The sequence below is a fragment of the Opisthocomus hoazin genome, chromosome 4, assembly GCF_030867145.1.
Source record: "Opisthocomus hoazin isolate bOpiHoa1 chromosome 4, bOpiHoa1.hap1, whole genome shotgun sequence".
NCBI classification, from domain to species: Eukaryota; Metazoa; Chordata; class Aves; order Opisthocomiformes; family Opisthocomidae; genus Opisthocomus; species Opisthocomus hoazin.
The window spans coordinates 87,448,260-87,474,578 of NC_134417.1; the positions used below are offsets into that span (position 1 = coordinate 87,448,260).

General features: G+C 45.5%; 1 protein-coding gene across 7 annotated transcripts; it reads left to right on the forward strand.

Moving 5' to 3' along the window:
• The first annotated feature begins 235 nt into the window (after window positions 1-235).
• Window positions 236-25,015, forward strand: WDR86 (WD repeat domain 86). 7 transcript variants are annotated; one of them, XM_075419817.1, is made up of 7 exons: window positions 236-485; window positions 1,194-1,507; window positions 4,318-4,459; window positions 5,992-6,439; window positions 16,497-16,632; window positions 21,432-21,535; window positions 23,528-25,015. In XM_075419817.1, the coding sequence occupies exons 2-7, from the start codon at window positions 1,345-1,347 to the stop codon at window positions 23,744-23,746; spliced, it is 1,212 nt and encodes a 403-aa protein (XP_075275932.1). In that variant the 5' UTR covers window positions 236-485; window positions 1,194-1,344; the 3' UTR covers window positions 23,747-25,015. The 7 variants fall into 7 exon arrangements, with proteins under 7 accessions (XP_075275932.1, XP_075275933.1, XP_075275934.1 ...); XM_075419818.1 differs by lacking the exon at window positions 236-485 and adding an exon at window positions 622-730; XM_075419819.1 differs by lacking the exon at window positions 236-485 and adding an exon at window positions 918-1,039.
• The last annotated feature ends 1,304 nt before the right edge of the window (window positions 25,016-26,319 follow it).

Below are 26,319 nucleotides of genomic sequence, written 5' to 3' on the forward strand. Positions count from 1 at the left end.
AATAACAAACAGCCCAAAAAGCTCCGGGTCGGTGCAGAGCGAGAGAGGGGCTTCGGGGCTCCCCCGGCGGGGGCGGGGGCTCGTGAGGAGAAGTTCGGCGGGCGCTGGCCCAGGGGAGGGGAGCGACGGGAGGAACAAAAGGCGATGGCTCCCCTCAGAGCCAACCCCCAGCTCGCCAGCGCAAGCCTCCGCGTCCCGTCCCCCCTCCCCGGGAACCACCGGCCCGAGACGCCGGGGAGCAAGCTCTGCCGCCCGCCGGGGAGCCGGCCGGGGGTGCCCTGAGGCGGCGGGGCGGGCTGAGGGGGCGAAGCGTGAGGCGGGAAGCGCTGCCCCCCCCCTCCCCCCATCGAGGACGAGCGCTCGGCGGGGCGTGCGGGAGCCGGGTGGTTTGGGCTGTGGGTGCGGGGATTAGAGGGTCCCCAGGCGGGAAAGACTCTCTGGCCCCTCAGCTCTTCCTCCCCTCGCCGCCGGGTGACTGGAATGAGGTAAGGGGCGGCTTCAGCCCCGGGGAGGGGAGGGGGGGAGCTGCCGCGGCTGGAAGCGGCTCTAGCGTGGAGGGGGAGGTAACGGAGAGGGCCGGCGCTGGGGGTAGGGAACCGCCCCGGGGCGGTGTGAGGGGGGCACGGCGGCGGGGATCCCGCGCTCGGCCCGGCGCCGGCTCCGCCGAGCTCTCCCCTCCCCGGAGGCACCGTTCCGCCGGCGGCGAGCCCCGCGCCTCCACCCCGGGGCCGTGAGCCGAGGGCGGGGATGCCGGGAGCGGGGGGGGGGAGAGCCGTGTGGGAGGGATGGCGGCAGCCCGGGACGGGGAGCGCTGGGGGCCGCTGAGGTGATCCGGCGGCGGGGGGGGGCCGGGGCCCCTTGGGGCGTTGGGGTGACGCCTGAGCCTGGGCTTCCCTCGCTCCGCAGCCTGCCCCGAGTCCGCCCTGGAGCCGCAGAAGCAGCGGCAGCGCGCCGGCAGCCGGGCAGCGGGGCACCAGGTGCGGCCCTGGGCCCGCTCCGAGGGGCGGGAGGTGCCCCTGTGCCCGCGGAGGAGGCGCCGGTGAGCTGAGAGCCATCTCCCACCGCCGGGCGGGGCTCCTGCGGGGGAAGAGGCGCTCCGGGGCTTCGGCGCAGCCGGACCGAGGAGGCGATGTGTCCGCGGGGGAGATGGAGCGGTGTAACGTGCCCTGCTCTTCTTGTGTGTCCCTGTGCAGGAGTCCGGACTGCCCTGCTTGGTTTCTCGGCGTTGAGGTAATGGCTGAAGCCGATCGGTGGGAGACGTCTGGAGGCCCAGAGCACGGTCTGGAAGTTGTGTGGCGCCCGTGATCTGACCCGCAGCCCCTGCCCTGCGCCGGGAGCGGCAGGATGGGGAACAGTGGTTCAGCTGTGAAGGTCTGCACGGATCACCAAGGAGGCATCAACTGGCTGAGCCTGAGCCCGGACGGGCAGCGCCTGCTGACGGGTAGCGAGGATGGCACTGCGCGGCTCTGGAGCACTGCCGACAGCCAGTGCCATGGCCACTTCCAAGGTAGAGTGGCTGCTTTTTTGCCTAGCTTTGGAGTCTGAGGCCTGGCACAGGCCACACAGTATGTTCTGTTCGCTTTCAGTCACTGCAGCCTGCTGGGCAGCCAAAATCATGATAGTTTTGTTTTGTGTTTTTTGAGTATTTGTTGTAGTAATGTTAAGCAGAAGCTGTTTCAACCCAAAACAGGTTACCAGCGCTATTGGATGCATGGATACTTTTATCTCAGGGTGTGGAGTTTAGCAGTTGTTTAACTTGCGTCTCTTTCCAGAAGGCCTCGCTTATGCACCCTGATGAAATCTGGACTTTCTGTTGTTGTATCTATCTCTCTTCTTTTCTTTGTTTTGGGGACCTTTTAATCGTCTCATTTTCGAGGCAATCTTTCTTTAGAACCTCTTGACCCAGAAGTCTGGAAAGAAACCTTACTAAATAGGCCATGTTTTTCCCCCACATTTGACACAGAGAAATGTTAATTGCTGGGCTTTCTCATTTTAATTTGATTTTGCATTTTAAACAAGATTTATTATCCTTAGACTAGCATCTCAATAATTGAAAAGAAAAACTGTAGAAAGTACAGTCATGCAGGGGTCAGCTGTGGACTAAAGACGTTTGTATTCTCACTCGCTCATGTTCTTTTCTCTTAATACAGGGGGGAAAAAAAAAAGTTCTTAAATTTGGAATTTCTGATCCTTTTTTTCTTCCAAAGAAGAAATCACATTGCTGTGATTTCTTTAGTTGTTGTTTATTTGTTTTCTTCCTTGTTTTTAACTATGGAGTATTGTCTTCTTTTTTCCCCACATCCTGCCATGGTTCTAGCTCCTGGAAAACTCACTGCATTTGCTTTAGGCTTGGAAAAGCCTTTAAACCACTAATTAACTTTTAACTAGAAAGAGAACTGTATTGGAGAATATTCAGAATCTGGCCTATGTACTGCTAGTGTTTGGGGTAAACTCTGAAGAATGTTGGCTGGATGGTTTGCGAACTGTCAGTCAAATCAGATAATTGTATGCATTTTGTATTTATGCACGCGCACAGTTGTAGTGTAAATTTGTATCCTACAAGCTATTACTGATAAACCTATATCTATAACACAGTTTCAAGCTTCCACCAGAGCATGACCAACAGACTTCTGTGGTGGCTGCTTTTGACCAGACCAGCACCAGATCTTGTCTGCTACAGGGGGCTTTGGCATCCTGTATGTGGCTCGAGAATTGTCATAGAACAGTTAAAATCGATGGTCAAAATCTGACTGACAGACTCCAGTGCAGTAACCAGAATGCTTTTTTGATCTTTTTTGATCTTTTCTGAGGATTACATGATACTGTGAGAAAAATACTGGTGGTCAAAACCTGTCCCATTTAAGCTGCTTTGCAAAACATTTTCACAAAAATATGAGGGGGGGTGTAGTTTTCCTTGTAGCTCTGGTGATCTGTTTAGTTTCTGACATCTGGTGAATTGACTTAAGAGGAAAAAAGATGTGTGCTTGTAACGTGGATTCTGGTTTGCTTTTGAGCTACAACAAGGCTTTTAAACTACAGGAGTTGTAATAAAATGTGTTTTTTGCTGTCAGCGGAACGAAGTGTTTTACTGGGCAGTCTGCTTTCCCTCAGTTTTTTTTACCATCTCTCTATTCTGCAACATGATCCTGTTTTTCTAATATCTTTGTCTGTCCATCGGTTTCTCTTTAATCATATTTGTCCTCCTTATATTTTTATTTTTCTCCTCAAAGAATAGTGTTACTTGAATCACAGTAGGGCCCACCAGCTTCAACCAAAGTCTGGGGCCCTTTTCTGATAGTTACTTATGAGGAAACAGTGCTGATCTTGAAAGCTTACAGTCTAAATAATTAAAACAAAACAGTGCAAGGTAATACTATCCCAACAATTAGATAGGTGTCAACAATTTCACGTGAGACATCTTGGACAAAGCTGGGACTTGAATCCTAAGGTGATTTTAAAATGTGGTGCATTTGATGACACGGCAGAAAAATGGCACAACTTGCTAAGCAACAACAAAAGCTTGAGGTTGCAATATTGATTCCTCTTCAACAGCATTACCCTGTTTTCAGCATGAAATTTTAGAGGAGTGGTTGTGTCTAGTTTTATTGTAACTGTAGAATCCCAACATACTCTGAATACTGTGTAAATAATTGTGCTCTTATTCTTTCTTTCTGTGTAATTTCCTTAAAGATATGCAGACATTTTGCAAATTGTAGTTTTTGTTCATGTTGTTAGTCATAATGGGGAAAGTATTGGCTGACTTTTTACCAGTTATGTTTTTTTTTGTTTGCATTTCATTCTGCTTGGACAATGAAATTAAAACTTGCTGGTAAGTCTCATGTTGCTTCCTTTTTTCATAGTTTCATGCTTTAATTTAGGGCTGTTGTGTCCTGACAATCAATGGGCTGGGTCGAAGTGCAGCCTTTTTGCCTGACTTAAGAAGAAAGAAGCAAAACCATTTCTTTATTAAAAAAACTAAGCCATTTTTGTACTAGTTTTAAACATCAGTAGTCCGAGTTTTATTATACTGATATTAATGTAGCTCATTATGTGTTTATAATACTGTTCAATCTACCTGATTGGTGGAACTGTACTGTTTTACTCTTTCACTTAATCCTTATATCAATGAAGCAGAGTTTTCTGCTGTTAATTAAAAATGTTGCATTTTATACAAATCCTTAAATTTGAAGAACATGGTAGTGCGTTTAGAGTTTCAGTCCATTTGTTCTATTTTTCTTTTAGTCAAGGTGAAGAGCTCAACCAGTCTGTCCTGGTTGCACGCCCAGTGATTGAATTTATTTGCTTTGTTATTCCTAGGACATGAAAGTTACATCACCTTTTGCCACTTAGAAAATGAGGCTGCCTTCACGTGTAGTGCAGATCATACCATTCGAAAGTGGGATGTGATGACGGGTCAGTGCCTGGCCATTTACCGAGGACACACATCAATTGTTAACAGGTTGGTTCCATGGAGTTCTTCCCTTGTGTGCCTGTAATCTATTATTGCAAATATTGTCATTTTACTGCATTTCTCCATTACTACACTAATAAAATGGGTTGTGTAAACCTTTGAGTTCATGCTACACATGTTCTGTGCTGCAATGATTAGTTTTCCTAGCAACAGTGCTGACACATCCATAGACAGCAGATAGGAGAAAAATGAAAGGCGCACAGCAGGGGAATTGAATCCCGGGCTAGGAATGAAATTCCAGAAGAAATTATTCAATTGATAGCAGATGCTGCTGATAAATATATTTAACAACATCCCGTCAAGCCTTTGTGTCAGTAAGAGAGATAAAGCCAGGGCTCTCTCTGGAGTTACTATTCCTGTTTGTGCAAATGAAGTTTAATATTAAACTGATTATGCGTGACTGATTGGCCTGTCAATTTACAGTGCCTCTTAATAGTTGGACTGGATTTAATTAATCTCAAATAGAGCAGTCAAAGATTGTTGTGGGGTTTTTTTTTACATTTCTTTTTTTTTGGTGGGTGGGTGGGTGTTTTTGTTCCTTGCTAAACTCAAACCACAAAGAATGTGTAGCTAGATTCTGTAAATAGTTAGGAAGGCTGGCTCTGTCTGTATTTTGGCACTGGCCTGATTTTTGCTTGAATCAGCAAATGGGAAATGTGTTCCCTGTTCATATGACTTTGTTGTCAGTTTGAAAGTTTCCAGAGGACCAAACTCAGCTGACAAAGACAGGTTATAATGTTCCCTATCTTTGGTTTGGAAATACGATCTGTAGAGATTTTTCTGTTGTTATGTGTTTGTGCAGTTACAACTCATTATTTTGGAGGCCCAGTAAGTTGAATTATTGAGGTGTAATCTCTGATTCGCTCTTCAGTTATGTAAGAAGTGGGGTGCTCTCGTTCTACCTTTTTTCAGATCCCAGGCTAAGTGAAATTAGGTGTATATTTTTTTTCCTGCACTCTCTCCATTTGATGATGGAAAGATGATTATCTTTGCACACCGTCAGATACAGTTCAGGTTCCTGGAATGTATTTTTTTTTTGTTATTTTAATTCCAAGCTGTTTTCATTGGTCAGTTTATAAATAATTATTTGTAAAGAAATACTAATAAATATTGATCAAGAATGAGTGTTTTAAAAACAAACAAAACACAACAAACTTAACTAGTATATGTAACTTAGGAAAAGTACATAATAGTGCTGCTGGAAAAGATTTTAGAAAAACACAAATGCCCGGAGTTACAGTGCTATAGCATAAAAATGTCTGCGTCAATGTACATGAATAAGGTGTCTCAATTTTAAAAGTAGAAAAAAGGAAGTGGTTTTTTGTTTTGTTTTGTTTTTTTTAAATAACAACAACAACAAAACCTTCATAAGTAATGTGTATTAAACAGTGACACTGAATTGGGATTATAGATGTTGTTATATACTTTCATGCTACTGTTTTTAACTTCAGTGTGCTTGGCATTGAAATTGTGACAAAAAATGGTTGTGGAAAAAGAATGATAATGTTCATATAAGGCAGCCTTATTTTTTGCAGGATCCTGGTTGCCAAAGACTATCTCTTTAGTGGCTCCTATGACAGGACGGCCCGCTGTTGGAGTGTGGACAAGGAGAAGCAAATCCAGGAATTCCGGGGCCATCGGAACTGTGTCCTGACTCTAGCTCACTATTCCTCCAGGGATGTTCTTGAAGAAGAGGAGGAGGAAGAGGAGGAGGAGGAGAAAGTGAGCAGAGACCTGCTGGTGACAGGTAGCACAGACTGCACTGTTAAGGTCTGGTGGGTGTCCAGTGGGCGCTGTTACCAGACTCTGCTGGGACACACTGGGGCTGTCTTATGCCTTATACTTGACGCACCAAACAGGGAACTGTTTTCTGGCAGCACGGATTACACCATTCGAACGTGGAATATTGTCACTGGTGAGCAGTTGAAAGTGTTCAAAGAGCATCAAGGATCAGTAATTTGCCTAGAGGTAAGAACAGAGTATTCTTCAAGAGCCATTCAGAGTGGGTATCCATATCCTAACTCATGTGGGTCTCCGTTCTCTTTTCATTCGTGAAGAAGCTCTTCTGAGATGGGTTATAAACGGTAAAGTTAAACATTCATGTGATAGCAAAATAATAGTCCTCTGTGGTCTTGAGACAAATCCCCCTTCCCTGAAACACTTTGTGGTATCCTCTTGGCTTCTAGTGGCTATACTGCTCTAACTTCTAGCTCAGTTTCTGTTTAAATCCTCCTAGGTCTTGAAACTCATGGGTAGGTTTTCTGGGAGGACTGTTCATCTGCGTGGCATTGTGTACACGAGATCACCAGACTTTGAAGAAAAATAACCTGAGCAAGTAAACTGACACAGGGTCAGATAACTAAAAATGGAGAGGTGAAAAAAGATTCAGAGTAAACCTGATACCCCAAAACCTTACCCAAAATTGTGGAAAAAAAATAATGGGAAAGTATAAAGCTGAAAGAAATCTTGCTTTAAAAGCCACACAGACACAATTCAAGAAAAGAAAGGGAGAAAGAGATGGCCAAGATGAGAGAATGGGGGAGAGAAATCAGGAAATGGTGAATGAGAGGGAAAAATTTAATGTGACCGGAAAAACTATACCCTGTTTTTCTGTTTGCAGTATTTTTTCTGATGAACGTTGCCAGATTTGTTAATGTTGCAGAGGAGAGGAGGTGGTTAGGCAGACGGAAAAGGGGAACTACCACACAAGGATTGTCCTCCTGTACACTCCATTATCCAGCAGAAATGCTAATGGCATATTTAAATTGTTGATGGTCTGCAGCTTAGCTTCACGTCAGCAAGCCTTAAATGTCTTTAAATGTATGTGTCTGACCAAAGTTAACAATTTTTCTCACCACTTTGCTTGTTTGTGTTTGTTGACCATAAGTGCTTTTCCTTTACAGAGGCTACAGTATGTATTTTTAATAGCTGTTTAGTAAATATTGCTTTTGTTTCTAAAGAAGGTAGTCACAGCTGACACTAGCAGACTAAAAACCTGATAGGACTGAAGGAATTCTATTTTATTTCAGTTTTAGAAAGGAAAATGCGCCACACAAGATCATGTTGCCCTGGAGCAATGTTTGTCTTGCTTGGGTAAATTCTCAGTGTTAAAGCTTGTTTTTATGATATTGTGGTAATGCATTTTGAGGATGCTCAAGTAAATCTGTTGCTGTTCTTAGTGTCACGCTATGTTTTGCTGTTTAATTGTAACCCTTGTCCAAAGCACAGATTGGCAACAACAGAGCTTGCTTAATTTAATTGGGTTCTTGCTGAAATTGTTACGCAAAACTGGCTTGACCCTCTCCCAGAAGCCTGGGAAGTTCAGTTACAGTCTGAATGCTCAACAATGAGCAGCGCTTCTCTGCTTGTGAGCACGGAGTTAAACAATGGTTTTAAACAAACAGAACTTCTCGTAGGGCAAAAGAAAAGCAAAACCAATACATCTGTTTGAAAAACCTGAACAATTTGTAGTACACAAGACTACTGCTGCCAAGACTGTGTTGGCAACAGTCCTGGCCAAATCTTCTAGCTGTGAGCAACTGGTAGCCCCTCACTTCTCTCATCACCAGTTGATGTTTGAGGCTGGAAGAGTCCAGCTGAGGTACGTACTGCCCCCGCAGAGAGCATTTCGTTTCTAGGCCTCTAAAACTTATCCCAGCTTAAGCAGTCGCTGTACTGCTGTTGAATAGCTTTAGGCTGTCGATCTTTCCTAAATCCTCCCTCTTCCTTACTGGGTTCAACGCTAGCCCTTCTGTTCCACTTGGCTGCCTCTCAGCACAGCCCACATGGTATTTTCATTCTTTTAGAAAGGGGTCAATCACCAGAATCCATACAAAGATGTTACAACAGAAGGGAAACTTCCTGAAGAGAGGTGTTGTGTTTTTTTTTTTCAATTTTTGTTTTCTTCTCAAAAAGCTCTTGGAGCCTTCTTTGCCTAAGGCTGCGTAGTGACGGTGTTGCAATCTGTGGCAGTGAGTTGGGATAGTATTTTTCAAACTATGGGTCAGGAAGGACTATGGTGAGTTTCTCACAGTAGCCAGCAGACAGTTTTAATTGTTGACAATAGTTCATTTTCTTCAGGGCAAAAGTGAGCTGCTAATTACACAAGATTTTCACTCCCCTGTCCTGGAGGAGCTGGGTCGGTACCAGCAATTAAAGGTCTGTTCTTTGGGTGGTATAGTGCTTGTGTGGAGAGAATAAAGGGAAAAAAAATAAAGACTTATTTTCATTTTATTTATTCAAATAAAGATCCCTGAGGGAGGGTGACCTTTCAAAAAGTTTGAGAAATGCTCAGTGTGATCTCTTGTCCTGGACACAGATCAGGAAAAATTTGGATATTGAGACCATATTTTCCCTAACTTTAAAAAGTACTTTTATTAGCGGGAGTGCCCCAGGATGTTCGAAACTGCTGCAAATTAGGTCTAGACTGTTCCAGTTGTCTCCCCTGACTTTCCAGTAAATACCAATAGTGTCGCCGCAGCAGTGAATGGGAATTGCTGGAGCTTCTTGCAGGGACGTTTCTGGGTAGATAGCCATAAAGCACACCCATGTTTCCCACCTTGCTTCCTGCAGTGCTGATGTGTGAAAAGCAGAAGAGTGATGCCACAGGCAAGTTTGGGTTTCAGATGTTCCTCAGTTGCTCGGACAAGCTTGAGGTGCTGTTGCCAGCTAGCGTTAAGTTGGAGGAGCCTGAAAGCAACTCTAACCTGGCACGGTGGAACTGAAAGCATTGGTGAGCTGTTAGCTTTCCCTGTTCCCCTGTCCTTGGTGGTCCTGGGCAGCGGAGTGGAGAGGGTGAGCTGTTCAGGTGATTTAGCAGCTGACTGACTGTGTGCGGTCTGCTGTCAAAGCATTTCTGCTGCAGGTACCAACGTATTCTAACGCCACTCTTCTTCTCCTTCCACTATCTAAATTAGACTGAGGGAAGTTTTGCCAGGAGACTTTCTATCTGCAGTGGGAATCGTGTGCGTGCTAGGTGCTTTGGCGGCCTATATGCTCCGCTCTCATAGTCAGGCAAGGTAACTAGCAGTGGAGCAGCCAGCACTCTTCACTCTGTTTCTCCTGCAGTGCATTGACAGCTTGGCAGGGAAGGGACAGCAGCTGTTCCGAGCACTGCCTCTTCGTAGAAGAGCCAGCGATGAGATTTTATAGGAAGCGATGGGAAAAAGGAAGGGTTGGCTGAGTGTAATCACACAGCTCGTGCTAGTGCTTCCACTTAACAATCTCAGGCCTGGCTAAAGACCAGTATTTGCCATTAAGAATCAAACATGTATTTTCATGAACGTGACTGCCTGCAGTAGGCTGAATAACCCTGCCTTAAATACTTACTTGTGTGTGTTTTTCTAAATGTCTCCAAAGTAGCTTTGCAAACCGTTTGCAAGGATTACTGTGTCCTTTGCTGATTGTTCTGCCTCTGCGTGTTTATCAGAATTGTGCTGCCAAAAGCTGGCAGAGAGAAATGATCCAGCTTGGAATTTAGCTTGGATCCTATAGCAAGCATTCTTGCAAGAAAACTTTCTTGCAAAAGGAGTTTTAAAGGAACGTGAGTGGGCAAGGACTGGCTTCTAGTTCTCCTGCAAAAGATCCTTTGTTTGGACCGTTCCCTTTAGTTGCCTTTTAAATCTGACTAGAAGAAAAGAATGCTTTGAACAAAGCCATTGCCCGAACTCTGTTTGTACGCTTAACTGTTGTGATCACAGGGACAGAATATTATTCTTGTCACACTAATTAAATGAAGTGCACATATTTTTAGTAGTTTGTGTTTGTATTTGTTGCATAATTCATCAGAGGATGAAGATGCGAATTAGAGGAATACAAATGTGTGCAACACCTGTAGAAAAGAAACATGTTTCTAGGACTGTTACTTTGCACTGCAGTAAAGAAATTGAAAAACGTTCTCTAACAGCCAGGCCAGAGAGCTCATTCTAGATGGATTCTCAGGAAAAGAAACAATTTCTTGCCCACAGGGAGTTCGTTAGCTTGTTAAAATGAGTGTGGTTTGAATGGGATCCTGAAAGTCTAACTCTGCTGAAGGCTTACATAGTTGTAACTTGAGGCTGGTCCAAGTTGGTGATTTTTCACTTAGAAGTGGCTGTGAACAGAAGACCCAACTGGCAGACTGGGGGAATACTGACCCTCATGTGAAGAATCAGCCGGCAATGGGAAATGCGATTGCTGGTGTGAACTCACCATGAAGTTCCTGGGAGCCAGTCTGAGTGCAGTGACCTTCAGAAAGAGGATGTCTCCAAATCTGTTTGGAGAGCCGATTGCCTCTCCTTGGCTGAGGGTTAAATTGTTTCTGGTAGCAAAGGCTAGTTGGGAGAGCAAAGTCCATTCCTATAAGGTTGAAATACCTGCTGAACAGCTGCTTTGCAGATATTTTTGGCATTCATACAGGTGGAAATTTTCTTAAGCTGCTCCATATATTCAGTTCAGCCAGGCTCGTGGAGCAATAGGGTTGTGATTGTCTTGAGAGACCAACCCTAGATGTGATAATTTTTTTTTTTTAATTCAAACTGTGGTATGTCTAGGGGCTACAACCAAGGTCAGAGTTGCATAAAACTGACATTTTTTAACAGTGAAGCCCATAACTACTTTAGCGTTTACAACCTGTGTTTTGCTTCTGCTGTTACTTTGCTACTCACAAGCAAGTCTGACTGAAATTTTTCATGAAATAATGCATCTACAGTACTTTGGCCTGAGGATTAAGACAAATTTGCTCCATTCTTGTGTCTCAGTGTTTCATCTGGTTCAAAGCAAAGTCCCTCAGAGTAATGAGAAAAATTAAGTCCGAAATTACAGATTTCAGTGCAGTGGTTTTTCGCTGTCTGGCTGAGGCTTTAGAACTGGGCATCTGACTGCCATCAGGTTTTTAATTCTTTTGAAGCTACTTGGGTTTGAAGTGCTGCTCAGCTCGTTAGTATCTGAGCTTCAAACCTGTGCTGTGTTGTCTGCTCTGCTCCAGGTGTCCTTGCCTTGCCATGCTTTTCCTTGTCAGGAGCTTTGTTGGGCAGTTGGCCAAAGTGAGCAGACTGCTCAGAAGCCAGCCAAGGAAAATACAGCTCTGAAAAGATCACCGCTTCTCCAGGCACTTGCAGATTAGAATATGTAACTGTTTCTACTGATCGTTTTTAAACCAAGAGTTGACAGACTTGGGTATATCTGGAAAAACCTATTGAGTGACATTTTACATTTTTCCTGCTAAATAATAAGAAAATTAAATACTTTAATAAGAATAGGACTAGGACCTAGGGAACTGGGTAAAGCTTTGGAGCTTTCGGGCTAGAAAGGCCTGGTAGTTATGCACTTGGGGACCTAGCGCACAACTATTTGCTGAAAATGACTGCTCGTGGATGCCCGTACACAAAAATGGGTGCTGGTCTTGGCAGCAGGGAGGCTTAGGTCCTACCAAAGCTGCAGCGTGATCTAGTGTTTTAGTGAAGAAGTTGGTGTGCTTTGCCCAGCTCCCCAGAGGGGACGGATCTGCTGAGCCTAGCACATCAGCGGGGATGTTTAACCCAAGGAACGGCAACTGTGGACACTGTCAGTCAGGAACACGACAAGAAGGAGGGGAACATGCTGTTTTGCCCAGTAGTCTGACAGAACTGGCGGATCTGGGTTAAGTGGCTGAGGAGGTTGGAACTCATTTGGAGAGTCCCATAACTGCTGGATAGGAGAAGCCCAGCTGGTGTAAGGAGGTTAGCGAGAGTCCTAAAGGGAGAGCCGGGAGAAGGTGACCTAGCTGGAAATCAGTGCTTTGGGCACCTGGCTGGAAGTTGGCAGGGGAACTGTGTTACAGCCCCTCTTTCTTGGGCTTTTTAGATAGTTTTCAATACAGTCATGACTGAAGAAAAAGTACTACAGGATCGAAGGACCTGTGCTGGTGGCTGACCCTAGGACCTCCGCAGCAAAGGTGGCTTGTGCCCAGCCAGCACGAGGACATCTGCACAGTGCGTCCAGCCTCGGTGAGTCAGAGCCAAGGCTGCGGTGTCTGCGTTGGGGGACAGCTGCACCTTTTGGGTGTAAACTCTGGAAGAAGGCTCTGGTGTAAAAATAGCAATTTGACATGGGCAGACTGGATTGGTGCCTCTGTCTTGCACTTCTCAGACAGAATCCCATCTGTTTTCACATGCTCTCTTGACCTGTTTCAGCAATACTGTGCTTGTCGTAACTGCCCTGAAGCACCTAATGCTTCCTGCGCGTTGTAGGAGGGGACGGTTGCAGCCTGGATCAGCCTCCCAAATTGAATCATAGAATCATTAAGGTTGGGAATGACCTCTAAGATCATACAGTCCAACTGTCAACCCAACACCACCATGCCTGCTAAAATCAGGGCTGCACTCTGGGATTTGGGCAGTCAAAAGTTAGGATGCTATAAATTTAAAGTCCTTTTTTGGATGGACTTCGGTTGCATTATATCATGGTTCCCCATCCATAAAGTAGGGAAGGTATTTATTTTACATTACACAGAGCGTGGGGCCTACTTGTAAGGTGATTTGGCTAGGGGAACAGTATGTGATGTTTATTATTTTTTTCATTAAATACAGATATCTGAAGTGTTGTCACTTAGGCTGGAGTTGTAAACTAGACCTATCTTTAGTCAAGTGAAGGAGGAGTCATCTCACCTAAATTGACTGGAGCATCTCTCCTATGAGGAAAGGCTGAGGGAGCTGGGCTTGTTCAGCCTGAAGAAGAGAAGGCTGAGAGGGGACCTTATCAATGCTTGTAAATATCTCAAGGGTGGGTGTCAGGAGGATGGGGCCAGACTCTTTTCAGTGGTGCCCAGTGACAGGACAAGGGGCAATGAGCACAAACTGAAGCACAGGAAGTTCCGTCTGAACATGAGGAAGAACTTCTTCCCTCTGAGGGTGACGGAGCACTGGAACAGGCTGCCCAGGGAGGTTGTGGAGTCTCCTTCTCTGGAGATATTCAAGACCCGCCTGGACAAGGTCCTGTGCAACCTGCTGTAGGTGACCCTGCTTCGGCAGGCGGGTTGGACTAGATGACCCACAGAGGTCCCTTCCCACCCCGAACATTCTGTGATTCTGTGATTCTGTGATATAGATGGCTACAGCTGAGAAGGTTATCCTTGTCAGGGGGGAGAAACAGCAAGTTTTAAGGTGTGATTTGTTTCAGACATCTGCTTCAGGATGAGAAGAATTATGCCCTTATGCCCTAGACTGCAGTGACTGTAAGGGGACTATCTTAGCTGTAGATATCTGCATCAATTTAGATGAGATGATGCCTGCGTTGTATTTCTGAAGGCAGATGTGATTTGCAGCTTCAGCCTGAGCTGATAGCTCTTAATGGCTTTCTACACTAATAGCTGTTTTGTGCTCTGTGTTTTAAAAATGCCCTGGAAATGAGAGGCTGTGTGACAGTCGGAGCCTGTACTGGGTTTTGCTATTGGCTGTGCTGCAGGCTTAGTCTGTGGCATCCGATAGATGGTTTCCATGCAAGGCTGAGAATCCTTGCTACTGTGCTCAGCTGCTTAAACTGATGAGGAGGAAGAAGATGCATAAAAGTGTATCATGGGGCAGCCTGGATAGCACAGGGGCTTTGAATTCAATGAAGATGGTTGGTGTGCCGACCATCTCACCAGATCTCTGACTGGGCATCGGAAGCTTTTATGGCTCTTACGATCCTGGTGCTATAAATTACCTGAGTAAGTCCATGTCATTTAACACATTTTTACATCTAGCAAATCTAGGCAAGTTGCAGCTTTTTTGTTTCACTTCAGTGTTTATACACCCACTTAAATGTAGAAATGAAGCAGTGTAACCTAATGTACTGTTAATGCAGAGCAGTGTTTACCTGCAGGAGGGTTCAGTGGGTGGGTTGATGCTGCTAGCAAGCTGACTGTGAAGGAAATGCAGTGGACTTGGCCAAGAACAACATGGCAGGATCTCAACTCAGAGCATCCTCTTCCATGTAGCAGGTGCAACGTGACAATGCTCTTCATGCCTATTCAGGATGAGCCTGGAAATTAGAAGTCAGGTTACCTTCCTCAGGCTAACTCTGTAGCTCTCAGTGTTAGTGCTGCTTGTCATTCCTTCTCTTTGCTCATTCAGATGTAGTATTAATGCCATTGCTAAAACAGCTTAAAAGTAATAGGATGTGACGTTTCAAGTACTGCTGGCTTTTAGCAGTGATATGTGTTTACAAGCTCCTGATGTTTAGCTGTGAAAACTGTCCTGTGGGCCAAGTTCTGCTGGTAGGAAGGGTGGCACGCACTGCTGCAACTGGGCTGCTGGGAGCTGTGGCCAGTGATCATCTTACCTTGCTTCGGCAAGGGGGTTGGACTAGATGACCCACAGAGGTCCCTTCCAACCCCTACCATTCTGTGATTCTGTGATTCTGTGATCTTGGTCTGCCTGCACTTCTTACGTGGGTTAGCGTAGTCCCATCACTGTAGTGCTTGGTATCTTAAAATGCCTTTTGTTTCATGTTGTTGCAACACAGGGCAAATCTTGTTTTTGCACAAAGCTCACTTACGATGCGTTTTGGGAATGGGGTGATTCCTTTTTGGAATGCGAGTGGAGATGGGGGAGCATGAAAACATTCCAAGCTTACAGATACAGAGTGTGCAAAGAGTAGGGACCGAATGTTTATAATTATCAGAATTATTATAAATAATAATTATAATAATTATATAATTATTATAAATAATGACAGAAGAACAAGACCCTTAAAAGTAACCTAAGAGCAAGACCCACGTCAAGCTGACGTCATTTGTTCTGGAGACATCTGAGAAGCGTAAGGGGTTAGTGCTCTGCTGCTCATTTGGACCTTCTGATCTGTGTGTGCGGAGGGCAGACAAGGTGTCAGTACTCCTTCTGCAAATTGGGTTTCTTTGCGGGGTGTCGGGGTTCTCCCTCCAGTCTCTCCATCCTGTTGATACAGAGACTGCTGCAAGTCCACGAGACTACAGCCTGTGGATCGCGGTGAGAGCGCGCGATGACTGGCTGCCGACATGACGGTGCCTGCAGATGGCAAGTGCTGGGCCTCCTCTGCTCGGAGGAGCATGCAGTCAGAGCTGTACGTAATGGTGGCTGTTAAAACCTTCAGTTTGTTTTCGTTAGATGGGCATAGAAGGCAGGATTTTTCTCTGTGCTGTGGAAAGTTTCCCCGCTGAGCTGCCAGGCATCAGATAGTTTGTTACTGTGTACTGGCTAGTTTTGTACTCTTGCACAGGTCAGTTGTTTTCTCTCTGTCTCGGTTTCCCAACTGCAGTCCTCCTTTGTGTCATTCTCTGTCATGTCTGTGTGGAATAAAACCCAACCTCCACCACTACTGAGTTCACAAAATGTGCAGGATGGCTAGCGTAAGGAGGCACCATTCTTCTTTGGGGTTTATGGGCAGAGTTGCTCTAAACACACAGCAGAAGACAATCTGATTGAAGATGTTTAAAAACCTGTGTAAGGATGGTTAATTATTTAATCATTCAATAACACAGTCTAAAAAGACTTGTGGAAACACAGATACAGAATGGTTTCAAGGAAGAGATAGTGTTTCCAAATACTGATCTTGTGCAGAGTAATCATGTTAAACCCTGGTTTATGTTGCATAGGATTTTATTTTTAATTTACTCTTTTTTGTTACTCAAAATCATTCTGAAATTTTTGTTGTAATTAAAACTTAGAATGTGTTAAGAGTTCTTGTTGAATATGCTTTGCAGAAACTGCAGGGTTTTTTTGAGGCTGTGTTAATGTAACTAATTATGGAAGTAGGGTTAGTGTTGTTAACCTTGCTGAAATCCCGCCTGCTTGCACCAGCAGATGGGCAAAGTTTTCCATCTTCTGAAATGTGGGAGCTGTTTTTAAGGCCCAGAAGTCAATGGGAGAGGCAAGTGTGAGGAATGCAAGGTTGGTTTTGCTTACCATCCCTCTATTTCAAGGTGTAGTTGTTGCTCTTTGTAACTGGCTGTTGGGCTGGAAACCGTGACTTCAGATGAGTCACTTCAGTGCAGTTCTCTCACGAATGTGCCTGAGAGACTATTGCTGATGTTTTTTTCTCTTCCCTTCAGCTAGTGAATCGGCACTTGTATTCAGGAAGCGCGGACAGGACAGTGAAGTGCTGGTTAGTAGACACTGGGGAGCGAATCCAAACGTACAAGGCTCACAAACACAGCGTTAGCACTTTGAAATACCACGCTGGGATCTGTAAGTTGCCTTTCCTATGTTCAGCAATCCCCTGTCTCCTTGTCGATGTTTGTCTTTGATCAAAGATTGTTAATAGAGAATACTGTAATTTTGAAGGCTTGTGAAACTATCACTTTTTTCAACTCCAACGTGTTTTTGTTCAGTATCAAACTTCGCTGCACTACTCCATGTGGGAAGCTTAGATCTTCCCTCCATTTTCCACCTCCCTCTTTTGGCAAATGAAGAGGCAGTTGCTTTAGTTCTGTTACCGAGGGAAGTGGCTAAACTCCTGAGCTGTCTGTGGGTTGTTTGTGTAGACGTGGTTTCACCTCACTAGTCTGATGTCTGTCAGTCTGCTGCTTCTGCCTTCTCAGGGACAGCAAATGCTGCTGCTGGAGTTGCGGCCCTGTGCCTGCCTCTGCTACCTTGTGGGTGCTGTGTACTGGACTGTCCTAAACCAGAATCGCCTCTCAGATGCTCGCCGCTGCTTTCTAACAGTTAGGCTTCTCGTTCAGACTTTGACCGTCACCTGGACTCACTTTCTGCAAGTTCTTTTGCCTTTATCTGTCCTCTTCCATGTATTTGTTCCCCAAACCACCTTTCTGCAGTAGCCAAGCACTGCTTGCCTGACTCGTGCTGGGGACTCAGTTCCCCTCTTGCAGTACTCCTGTCAATAGCAGTATCCGTACATAACTGTCTGTTGTTGACAGAACAGTGTACTCTGACCATGAAACCTCCCTCTTTAAATCCCTCTCTTGGCTGGCTGTCCTTCTGCACGTCATCTATCCCTTTCTAGTTTTGGGTTGCAAGACTGCGCCTCTTTTTATCAGCATGAACCTCTCTGTGTGTCATCCTGGTCTTATCCTGCCACTGGTGTTAGACCGGACGCGCCTTCGTTTGCTTCCCAAACAAGGGCTTCTCTCCTTCAGGGTAACCGGGATGGCAATGCCTGTCTTAAGCTAACCTAGAAATTCTTTTCTGATTTCGATTTCTGTACTTTAGCTGTGAAGCAAACATAACAGCAAATGAGTGGTTCCTGTTTGGGCAGAACGTCAGTGTGATGGGACAAATGGCTGACAAATGCGAGGTGGTGCACGCTGGAAGAGATCTGTACCTGCACGGGCAGGCTGCAGTTCAATGGCGCTTGTCTAGCGCCATGCTTGCCATGGCTGACTGACCACATTTATAACCCTGTAACTAAATGGATTTCTTAATGATGTTTGGAAACTTAACGTGCAACCAAGCCCATAGGTAGACTTTGATTTTAATCAGGAAGCCTTTTTTTGGTCTTCCTTTCAGCACTAGACCTACAGCACTACTTTTCTCCATTAAAATGTTCATCATGATTTATGGTTAATTTCAGCTCTGCTCACCTATATTGCAGAACTACTGCTACTCTCCCCTACCTGCAGGTTATAATTTCTGCTGATTTCAGCTTTTGCAGTTGGCTACAAGCCTGAAATGGCAGGTGAAAGGGTCTGAGCTTATGCTGCACCCTGAAGTTATTACTGCTCAAAGATGCAGGCAGGTAGGGCAGGGGAAGTGACCCAGAAGTTTTAATCCAGGATAAACACTGGCAAACAAAATACTGATTATTTTTGTGTGTGCATGTGTATTTTAATTATAAAGATACAAACCAAAACATTGAATTCATCAAGACTACTCAAAGGCAAGGTAACTGTGCTAAGCTGATGTTGGCCTGATCCAGTAAGGAATCTTCATGTCTGGGTGGGAGACGGAGAGACTGTCTCCTTCATTAATGAGACCTCCAGAGCTGCATTTCCTCAGCGTTAATCCTGCTTTTCATGCAACCAGTACAGACTTGACTGGACTCTCTAAAACCATCTTAAAGAAAGTTTAGGCTCAAACAAAAGTTTCATTATCTGATGCCACCCCCGTCAGCTCTGCAGCTTTCTCTCTCTTCCCACTCATCCTACCACCCTGTCCCTGCCATACACATACATTATTTTTCCATAACACTCCTTTTTTTTTTTTTTCCTTAAAATGCAGGCAGTACGGCTACATTTAGTCAGACCTGTGAAGAACAGGCTGATAGTGTGACAGAAGTGTTCACAGAGTTATTTAAGATCTCATTTTAAATCAAATAGAAAATACTACAAACGTCAAACAAGGAGAATTGAATTGTTCTACTTGAAGGGTAGAAAAAAAGTCTTGGAAAAAACATTAGAGACTTGTTTGAATAGAACTTAGATGCATTTTAATTCTTGAAAGAGGAAATTTCCCCTTAAAAATTAATTTATATACTATGATTGCTTGCATTATTGTAATACATTGATCACTTATTTACACAGTATCTGATAGTTTTGTTTCGATTAGAATTACAAAGACATGTTCACTGGTTACCAGATGTTGGAGCTAGCGTAGCTTAAAATTCTAGCTGTTCACCTGGGACAGATCAGCACTGTATGTCCATCTGTCTTTCAGAAATGCAGAGAAAGTACTTCAATATATGTGGTGTTTGTTACAGTTTGTGTTGCATTTGCACCAGTGCAAGAACATGGAAAGAATCCCAGCTGAGAAGTGGTAACTTTCAGTTAGAAGATCTTCATTCTGTTGCGTGCCATCTGATCAGTACCCAAAGGCTCGTTGCCCCAGAGGGTTTATGGTCTAACTAAGAAAATATAGTTGAAGAATGAGAAGAAAAATATATGTGTGTTTCCAAAATGGCTTTATTGTGTACAGGGAGTCCAGACAGATCTGAGAACTAAGCTTTAAATCACCAGGATGTGTTTCTAGTGGCTTTCCTCAGTCTGCTTGTGTAATTAATAGCATGGGGACGATTAAAGCTGGTTCGCAATCTAATTTACTTAATGATATTATGTTGGTTATTTCTCTCCTACAGTATGTGCACAGTCATCTAAAATTATTGCGCTTTATGCTTTTTCATGTTGCAAAAACTCCAGGGGAACGTTTAAAACCTGTTCTCCCTCCCAAGGGTCTATGAAATTTCAGTAAAAAATCAAAATGAATTGTTGATTTTATTTTTTTGTTGTTTGTTTGTTTCACAGCTGGTATATATAAGCATATATTTAAATGCTAAATCTGGGTTAGATCAACAGCTCCCCTTTGAAACTCAGAGGTGCAAAGAGACTTCCGAAATCTAGAGCGACAGTTCAAAAGACATGAAGGATGTCTGTCAAAAGCAAAATCCTGTTAGCGATAGCTAAAGTAAACTGACAGCTGCATAGTGAAAACAGCTCTTAATTGGTTCCTACTCTCTGCATGTGTGTAATTGTATTAAGTGATTTCCATTCACTGGGAAAAAAAAAAAATCTGCACTCTGTTCCCTGCTGTACGTTGTTGTCACTTGCAGAATGGGACACAATGCTTTTTCGGGATTGCGTTGGGAACTGGATTTATAGTGGCCCATATAAAATTACACTGGTTGGCCACATCCAGAGGTTTCTCGAAGGTGTACACAGGTAGTACCCAGCCTCCTGCTGCTTAATTTGCAGTTGAAAAGCTGATGGCAGTAGGTAGCCTGTTCTCTCATCTCTTGTTGTAGTCCTGAATTTACTGCCGTGATAATTTCTTCACTTCTCTTTAGGAATCCAGTGCCCAACCTCCCCCAAAAGATAAGGAATCTGTTGTCTTCAGGCACTTCAGTTTTGTAACAATCTTTTCACACTAGAGGCTTTTGCAAAGACATGAAATGCAGGGAGCAGTGCTTTTTGCAGTTCTGAAGTATTTATCTCTAGATAAACTTGAGGAATTTGGGTTAAGTGAAGGAAAGTGAGTGTTTATGAAGACAGTCTGTAACCCTTAAAGTACATAAATGTGCTCATTTTTGGGCATATTGCTAAGTATTAAATCTAAATATTCAATGCTGCCTCACAGTTTCTGCATACAGCAGTTTTGGGGATGTGATGTGAAGATCCTGAAGTGCTGAGAAAGGAAACCTGATGAACAGCCAAAATCCCTGGTCGTGCTTAATTTACTTACTTCCCCCCTCCCTTGTAGCACACGTACAATGTACAAGAGTTATAGCCAAACCCCTCAAATAATTCTGTGCCATACTGGAACAGGGATTATAGCCTGGACCTTGAATCACTTAAAGGCTCTACTGCTTGCAAAGATCCTGAGCTACGGGGTTTAGCTGAAGAAATCTGCCACGCTGAAAGAATTTGTAGAGCTTCTTTGCAAAGCTGCCTACGCATGCCACTCACCTCTGAGGACTGATTTGACTGTGAGATTTCAACAGAGACGGGCATACCTATTGATAGTAAGCTTAGGGTTGAAAATAGAGGGGAAAAGGGGTATGTTTTAATGAAGCTAAGGCCAAATTCATATTATTAGTGTGAGAGGCGGTAGCAGTGGTTTGCAGTTCTACTGTGTGGATGCTTCTGCTGCTTGATGCAGGAGCAGAAGTGGTGAAGGTGCCGTACTGCTGAATGGAAACCTGGAAATAACTGGTAAAACAAATGGAAGGCTTAGTGGAAATCCTTAAAACCAGACGAGATAAATTGCCTGCTTAGAATTACTGAGGCATGTTTAGGCAGGGAAATATATGTGGAAGAGAAGAGCAGAAACTGTGTGTGGAGTGAAATGCTGATGTATGTAGGAACTTCAGGCTTAAGGCAGTTCAGTGTTTTGAAAAATACGAATGAAAATGAGTGTGATGGGGTCAGCGAAATGAAAATGGTTTGAACTTGCTGTAACTGAGAAGACAGTCAAGCCTAAAAATGATACATCGGGCTCCTCTGTGACCTAGCTTTAGGGACTTTTTTGAACTCGCGTGAACTGACCTTACGTGGCTGCTCACGTCTGGCCGTGTGCTGTGTTGTGTGGTTGCGTTGCAGTGTTCACAGGAAGCGGTGACGCCTGTGCAAGAGCTTTCAATTCCAAGAGTGGTGTCCTGCAGAAGATCTTCCGAGGACACAAGTTCATCATCAACTGCATCCAGGTCAGGAAGGGGTTTCTTTGCTGGGGTTTCTCGCTTCTGATTGCTCCCTCATTTCTTGTGTGGAAATTGGTGTGGCTGGCTGTTCTGTGAGCCTTGGACTGGATGTTGTTCTAGGGTAAGGCGAAATGTAGCAGACTTGAATATTCCTTATATAATTTTAGAAAAAAAATGACAAGAATAAGCGACACCACAGAACGAGCCCCCAAAGACAGTCCTGTGATTGGAGGTTTCTCAGGTCAGGTTAGACAAGCAACTGTAAGAAAAGAGACGGATGTAACTGGTCCTGTGTAGGGGCAGAGAACGGACTCAGACCTCATGAGACCCCTCCGTTCCGAGACCCCGATGATAAGTGTTTGCAATGCTCTAGGCAGAAAAGAAGTTTGTGCCTTATCCAAGCAGAATAATACATAGCATCATCCCCCTAACCCCCCGGGCGTGGCATCCCTCAACAGTCTAGCAACTGCGTACCATCCTTGCTGATCTCGGTGAACAGCTAGTGGTGATTTCCCTGTGCTGCCCTGGATATAAACATTTATATAAAATACTGCCACCAGGATCTATATTTCTGAAGGTACAAAGATGACGAAAAAGCTCTGTATTGATGTCTGACCCACATCCTACCAGACAAATGGAAGAGTCTCTGCCACTGGCTTAAAACTTTTCCAAAAGTTAATGAAGTCCCTGAAAGGTCGCGTGTATGTTGTCTAGGCTCAAGTGAGACTGATGTTTAAAAGGCGGGGAATTAGAAATCCTTGGTGGCAGTGCAAAGACCGGCATCATGCAAGCAGTCCTGGGGGGCAAGTGTGAATCCTTGGATGCTTTGTGCGTTTGACAATCCACATCTCCCTGCCTCAGGATCTCAGTAAAAGTTGTGTGCAGGACGAGGCTTTTGACTGAGAACGTGAGACACTGTGAGTGTTTCTACCAGGCTGACAGCTGGAAGGAAAAAAAGAGGAGATGAAATTCCATTTGGAGTTGATCCCAAGTATACGGTGTTGTCAGTATGGTGCTCTCTTGTATATGTTTCTGAATTAGCAAATGCTTGCTTGGTCTTACTGTGAACTCCTGGGTACTGACCAGTTGGTTGTGTGGCAGACAGTCACCTGGATGTGTTTGGGTGATAATCACCCCATGCAGCTCTGAAGTACTGACAAGACCAAAGCTTGGATTTTTTTTTTTTTTTTTTTGTAATTTGATTTCCAAGTGTACAGGGCCAAAAATCCTGGGAAGAGAGAGGACTGAAAGTGGTGACCTTAACAGGATCTGCAGGATATGAACGAGGGATGGGTGAGGAGGGAGGAGGCTGTGTTTGTGCGGGGTTTCACGCTGCTGTAGAGGCCTGCTGGTGGGATGCTCGCTATGGCGGCCAGCTGCTGGAGACTGCAGGCACCTGTGGCGGACAGACTGACACAGGAAGGGGAAGAGAATCAGGACCGACAGCTTCTAGGGCGGGGTGAGGAGAACTGGAAACATTACCAACAGCAGCAAATGTTCCATTAAAGAAATGAAACTACAGGGGAGAATGAAGGTTAAATTACTGCAGGTTTGGAAGAAGGAATTGTACCTGTAACTGCCAAGGAAGATGGGACGTGAGAAGGAAGGCATTCTTGAACCCCCCACTGATGCCAATTTTGGTGCCTCCTTAAGCTTCATCTTCAAAACCAGCAGTCTGAAACCAGCACAGAAATTCCCAGCTACAGCCTATTCTGGCATCGGGTTTAGTTCCCCATTGCTTTTCTGGTGGGTTTAGGTTATAAATAACTCTTGCTGTTTATATTTTATGGCTCTGTGAAGTGGCTGAGAAGTGAGTCCTGACTTGGTAATGTCTCGTCCCACTTCAGCAGCTTTCGTGATAATTTATACCGGCTCTTGCAATGAGCTGTCAGGCCCAAAGTGTTAAGATCAAGCCGTGTTCGCTCTGATTTTTGACAGTTTGATTGTGCCGATTTGGAGCTGTATGGGTTGGTATTAATCGTGGCCCTGTTGTTCCAGATCCACAACGAGTTGCTGTACACAGCGTCCCATGATGGCACGCTACGGATTTGGGACATCCGGGGAATATGCAAGAGGAACAAGCGGCGCTTGAAGAAGGAGAGGTCTGCCCAGGGCAGGAGCTCTCAGAGGGGCAGCCTGTCCCGGCTCTTCAACAATAAAGTCGGCTGTATGGTACAGCAAGAAAACGGGGAACACGAGGCCGTGGAGCTAATGTGACTGTCCAGGACAGGCTTCCCATCAGCGACCAAAGCTGAACCTTTTGTTTTCTGCACCACTGTGTCCACGTAAACCAGAACTTGGAAAGAGAGGGGAAACACTTTGCTCGAACCTCCTTTCAGGAGCCAGGATGCTCTGCGACTGCCGATGGCCTCCAGTCAGGTGTTGTCGCTGCAGAGGACTCTCAGCCGAGCGGTGCTGGGGTCAGGACCACAGCGTGCTTCAGGTGACGTACCTCCATGTGTGTGTAATTGAGAACTTACAACTGCTTCTTTTCCATCCCCTTTGGTGCAGAGGTGTCACACTCTTCTGCCCGTCCAGTATCCAACAAGAAATGTTTTCTCCCACTCCTGCTGCCCGCTGTTTGGCTGAGGGCAGAAAGGAACGGTGCCCTGCAGGACGGCTACGCGTCCAGTTCTCACAGCTGACCTGCGGGTCAGTTCTTTGCTGATCAGACCAGCTAACGCAGGATGGCGGGGCTTAGCAGGAGTGCAAAGCAGACTGGACACCTCGCTGGGAAGCTGGGAGGAGTGGGACAGGAATGAATTCTTTTTGACACAACGTAAGCTAGGGAATAAGCTAAACCTCAGCCCTTGTGTACCAAGGTTCGCTGTTTGCCGAGGCACAGCAGTTCTTCCAGCAACCTAGTGGGTTCTTTTTTTTTACCTTTTACGATCCCACACTTGGCAAGGGAAGCCTCCGTGGCCTCAGCTGGGTCTTCTGCGTGCTGGTGCAGGTGGGAAGCTGCCGGTGGGCTCCTCCGAAGAGCCTCCTCTCGCAGGGCCAGGGTCGGAAGCTGCCCTGCACTGGTGACTGCAGCAGCTCTCTGGGCAGCCCGGCCCGCTGCACCCCTGTCCCTGGGGGAAGGGAAGGCTTTGCCTTACAGCCCCTGGGAAGGGCGAAGTGTGGGTTTTTTCAGGAAGCGCGAAATGGGAAGATTTGTTGGGTGCTCCAGCTTTGTTCTTTTTCCTCCTCATGAGGCTACGCCTGGCTGGGGGTTGCTGGGAGCATCGGAGAAGCAGTCAAACTCACGAGAAATTCTCCCAGTCTTTTTCCAGGTTCATCCCTCTCTGATAACCACTGAGCCATGAATAAACAAGGTTCTTATATTTTTCTATTTGTAGATGTAACTCTTTGTAGCACCAGTACAAAAATACCTAACCACATGGTTTTATTTTTATGGCTTTATTTATTCTGTACTACAGCAAGATAAAAATGCTGTGATCCTGTTTTAGAAGGGACCAATAAATATGTGGCATCTACAGACAACTAACTGTGTGGTTTGTATTTTCTTCTCACATAGAGGGTATCTGGCTGCCCGCAGATGCGCAGCAGTTAAAAATGGATGGAATACTGAAAAAAACCTGAAAAACCTATACTTTTGGAAACATTTCCTGCCTTTCCCTCACTGCTGGGGCTGGCCTCCGGTGTGCTGCGGCCCTGTCCTGCCTCCCACCAGGCACCAGCCTGCCAGAGCTCGGTTTCGAGCCTGGGGCAGGAGGGACCAGCCACAAACCAAAGCCCAGTCTAGGGGAAAGTGATGAGCAGCCGCACACGCTGGCTCCGCGCTCGCCGTGGTGGCACGGAGGACCCCTCCTCTGAAACCCTGACGCGGCATCCTTGGGTCGGGTCCGTCCTTGCTGCGTTGTTAGCTCTTACCTGGCATGTTTCCACATCTGGTAGAGAACTACAGTTTAATTACGTTAAACGCTGACCAACAGAGACTGAGGTGGGAGGTCATCGGCACAGCGCAGACTGAATTCCGCTGTAAACCTCTCGGTCCCGTCGTCGCAGCTCCGAGCTGCCCCTGCGGGAAATGTTTATGAGACGGTGGCTCTTGGTTGCTGGGGTGATGGCTTGCTCTGCAGCTCATTTTGTTTGTATTTTGCTTATGAGGTCAGCGCTAAGTAGGAGGCCTTTAGCAGAGATGGCTGGAGTTGCACAGATTGCCTGGGCTGTATTTTTTTGTTTAAAACTTTGCGCAGAGTTATGTTAGACACGAGAGCTTATCTGGCCATACAGCAGCTGCACGTGGAATTAGGAAATGGGTTTAATAGACACAGATCTCAAAGAGCGGAATTAATGAGTCACTACCACTTCTGTCTGTTGCTAAACATCACGGTGCCTTCAAACACTCGCTCAAAATTAACTGAAAACTTTTGGCCCCGCTGCTCAGGTAAACTGCAGGTGCAGTTCCTTGGGGGCAGCGCTGGCAGCGTTACATCACTGACACATGGCTTCTCCGACAACCACTGCGTGTTACGATGCGAATTTTAAGTTCCCCAAAGACAAACCTTCACTTCTTAAGTTGTTGCTGCCAGTTTGCTATGCCAGCCACTGCAGAGAGGAGAATGCTGCTCCGCAGCCAGGCGCTGCCTTTGGGCTGGCGTAAGGGAATGCCGGCACGCCAGCGGGCTTGGGAAGCCCTCCGGCTGATGGAAGGAAGGGATTTGTGCTTTCCCACCTACTTCTTGTTAAAACTACGTCCAGCATTTGGTTTTCTCATTTTCAATTCTTTTCTATGTTCTGGTCCTACGCTGCATGTTGTCCAGTGGCTCCTCGGTGCTCTCCTA

What these genes read in the sequence shown, in the direction of transcription:
- WDR86 (XM_075419817.1), top strand. Translation starts at nt 1,345, where the DNA reads ATGGGGAACAGTGGTTCAGCTGTGAAGGTCTGCACGGATCACCAAGGA. An exon ending in GATCAGTAATTTGCCTAGAG is followed by an intron (nt 6,440 to 16,496) that starts GTAAGAACAGAG and finishes TCTTCCCTTCAG; the next exon opens with CTAGTGAATCGGCACTTGTA. An exon ending in TCATCATCAACTGCATCCAG is followed by an intron (nt 21,536 to 23,527) that starts GTCAGGAAGGGG and finishes CTGTTGTTCCAG; the next exon opens with ATCCACAACGAGTTGCTGTA.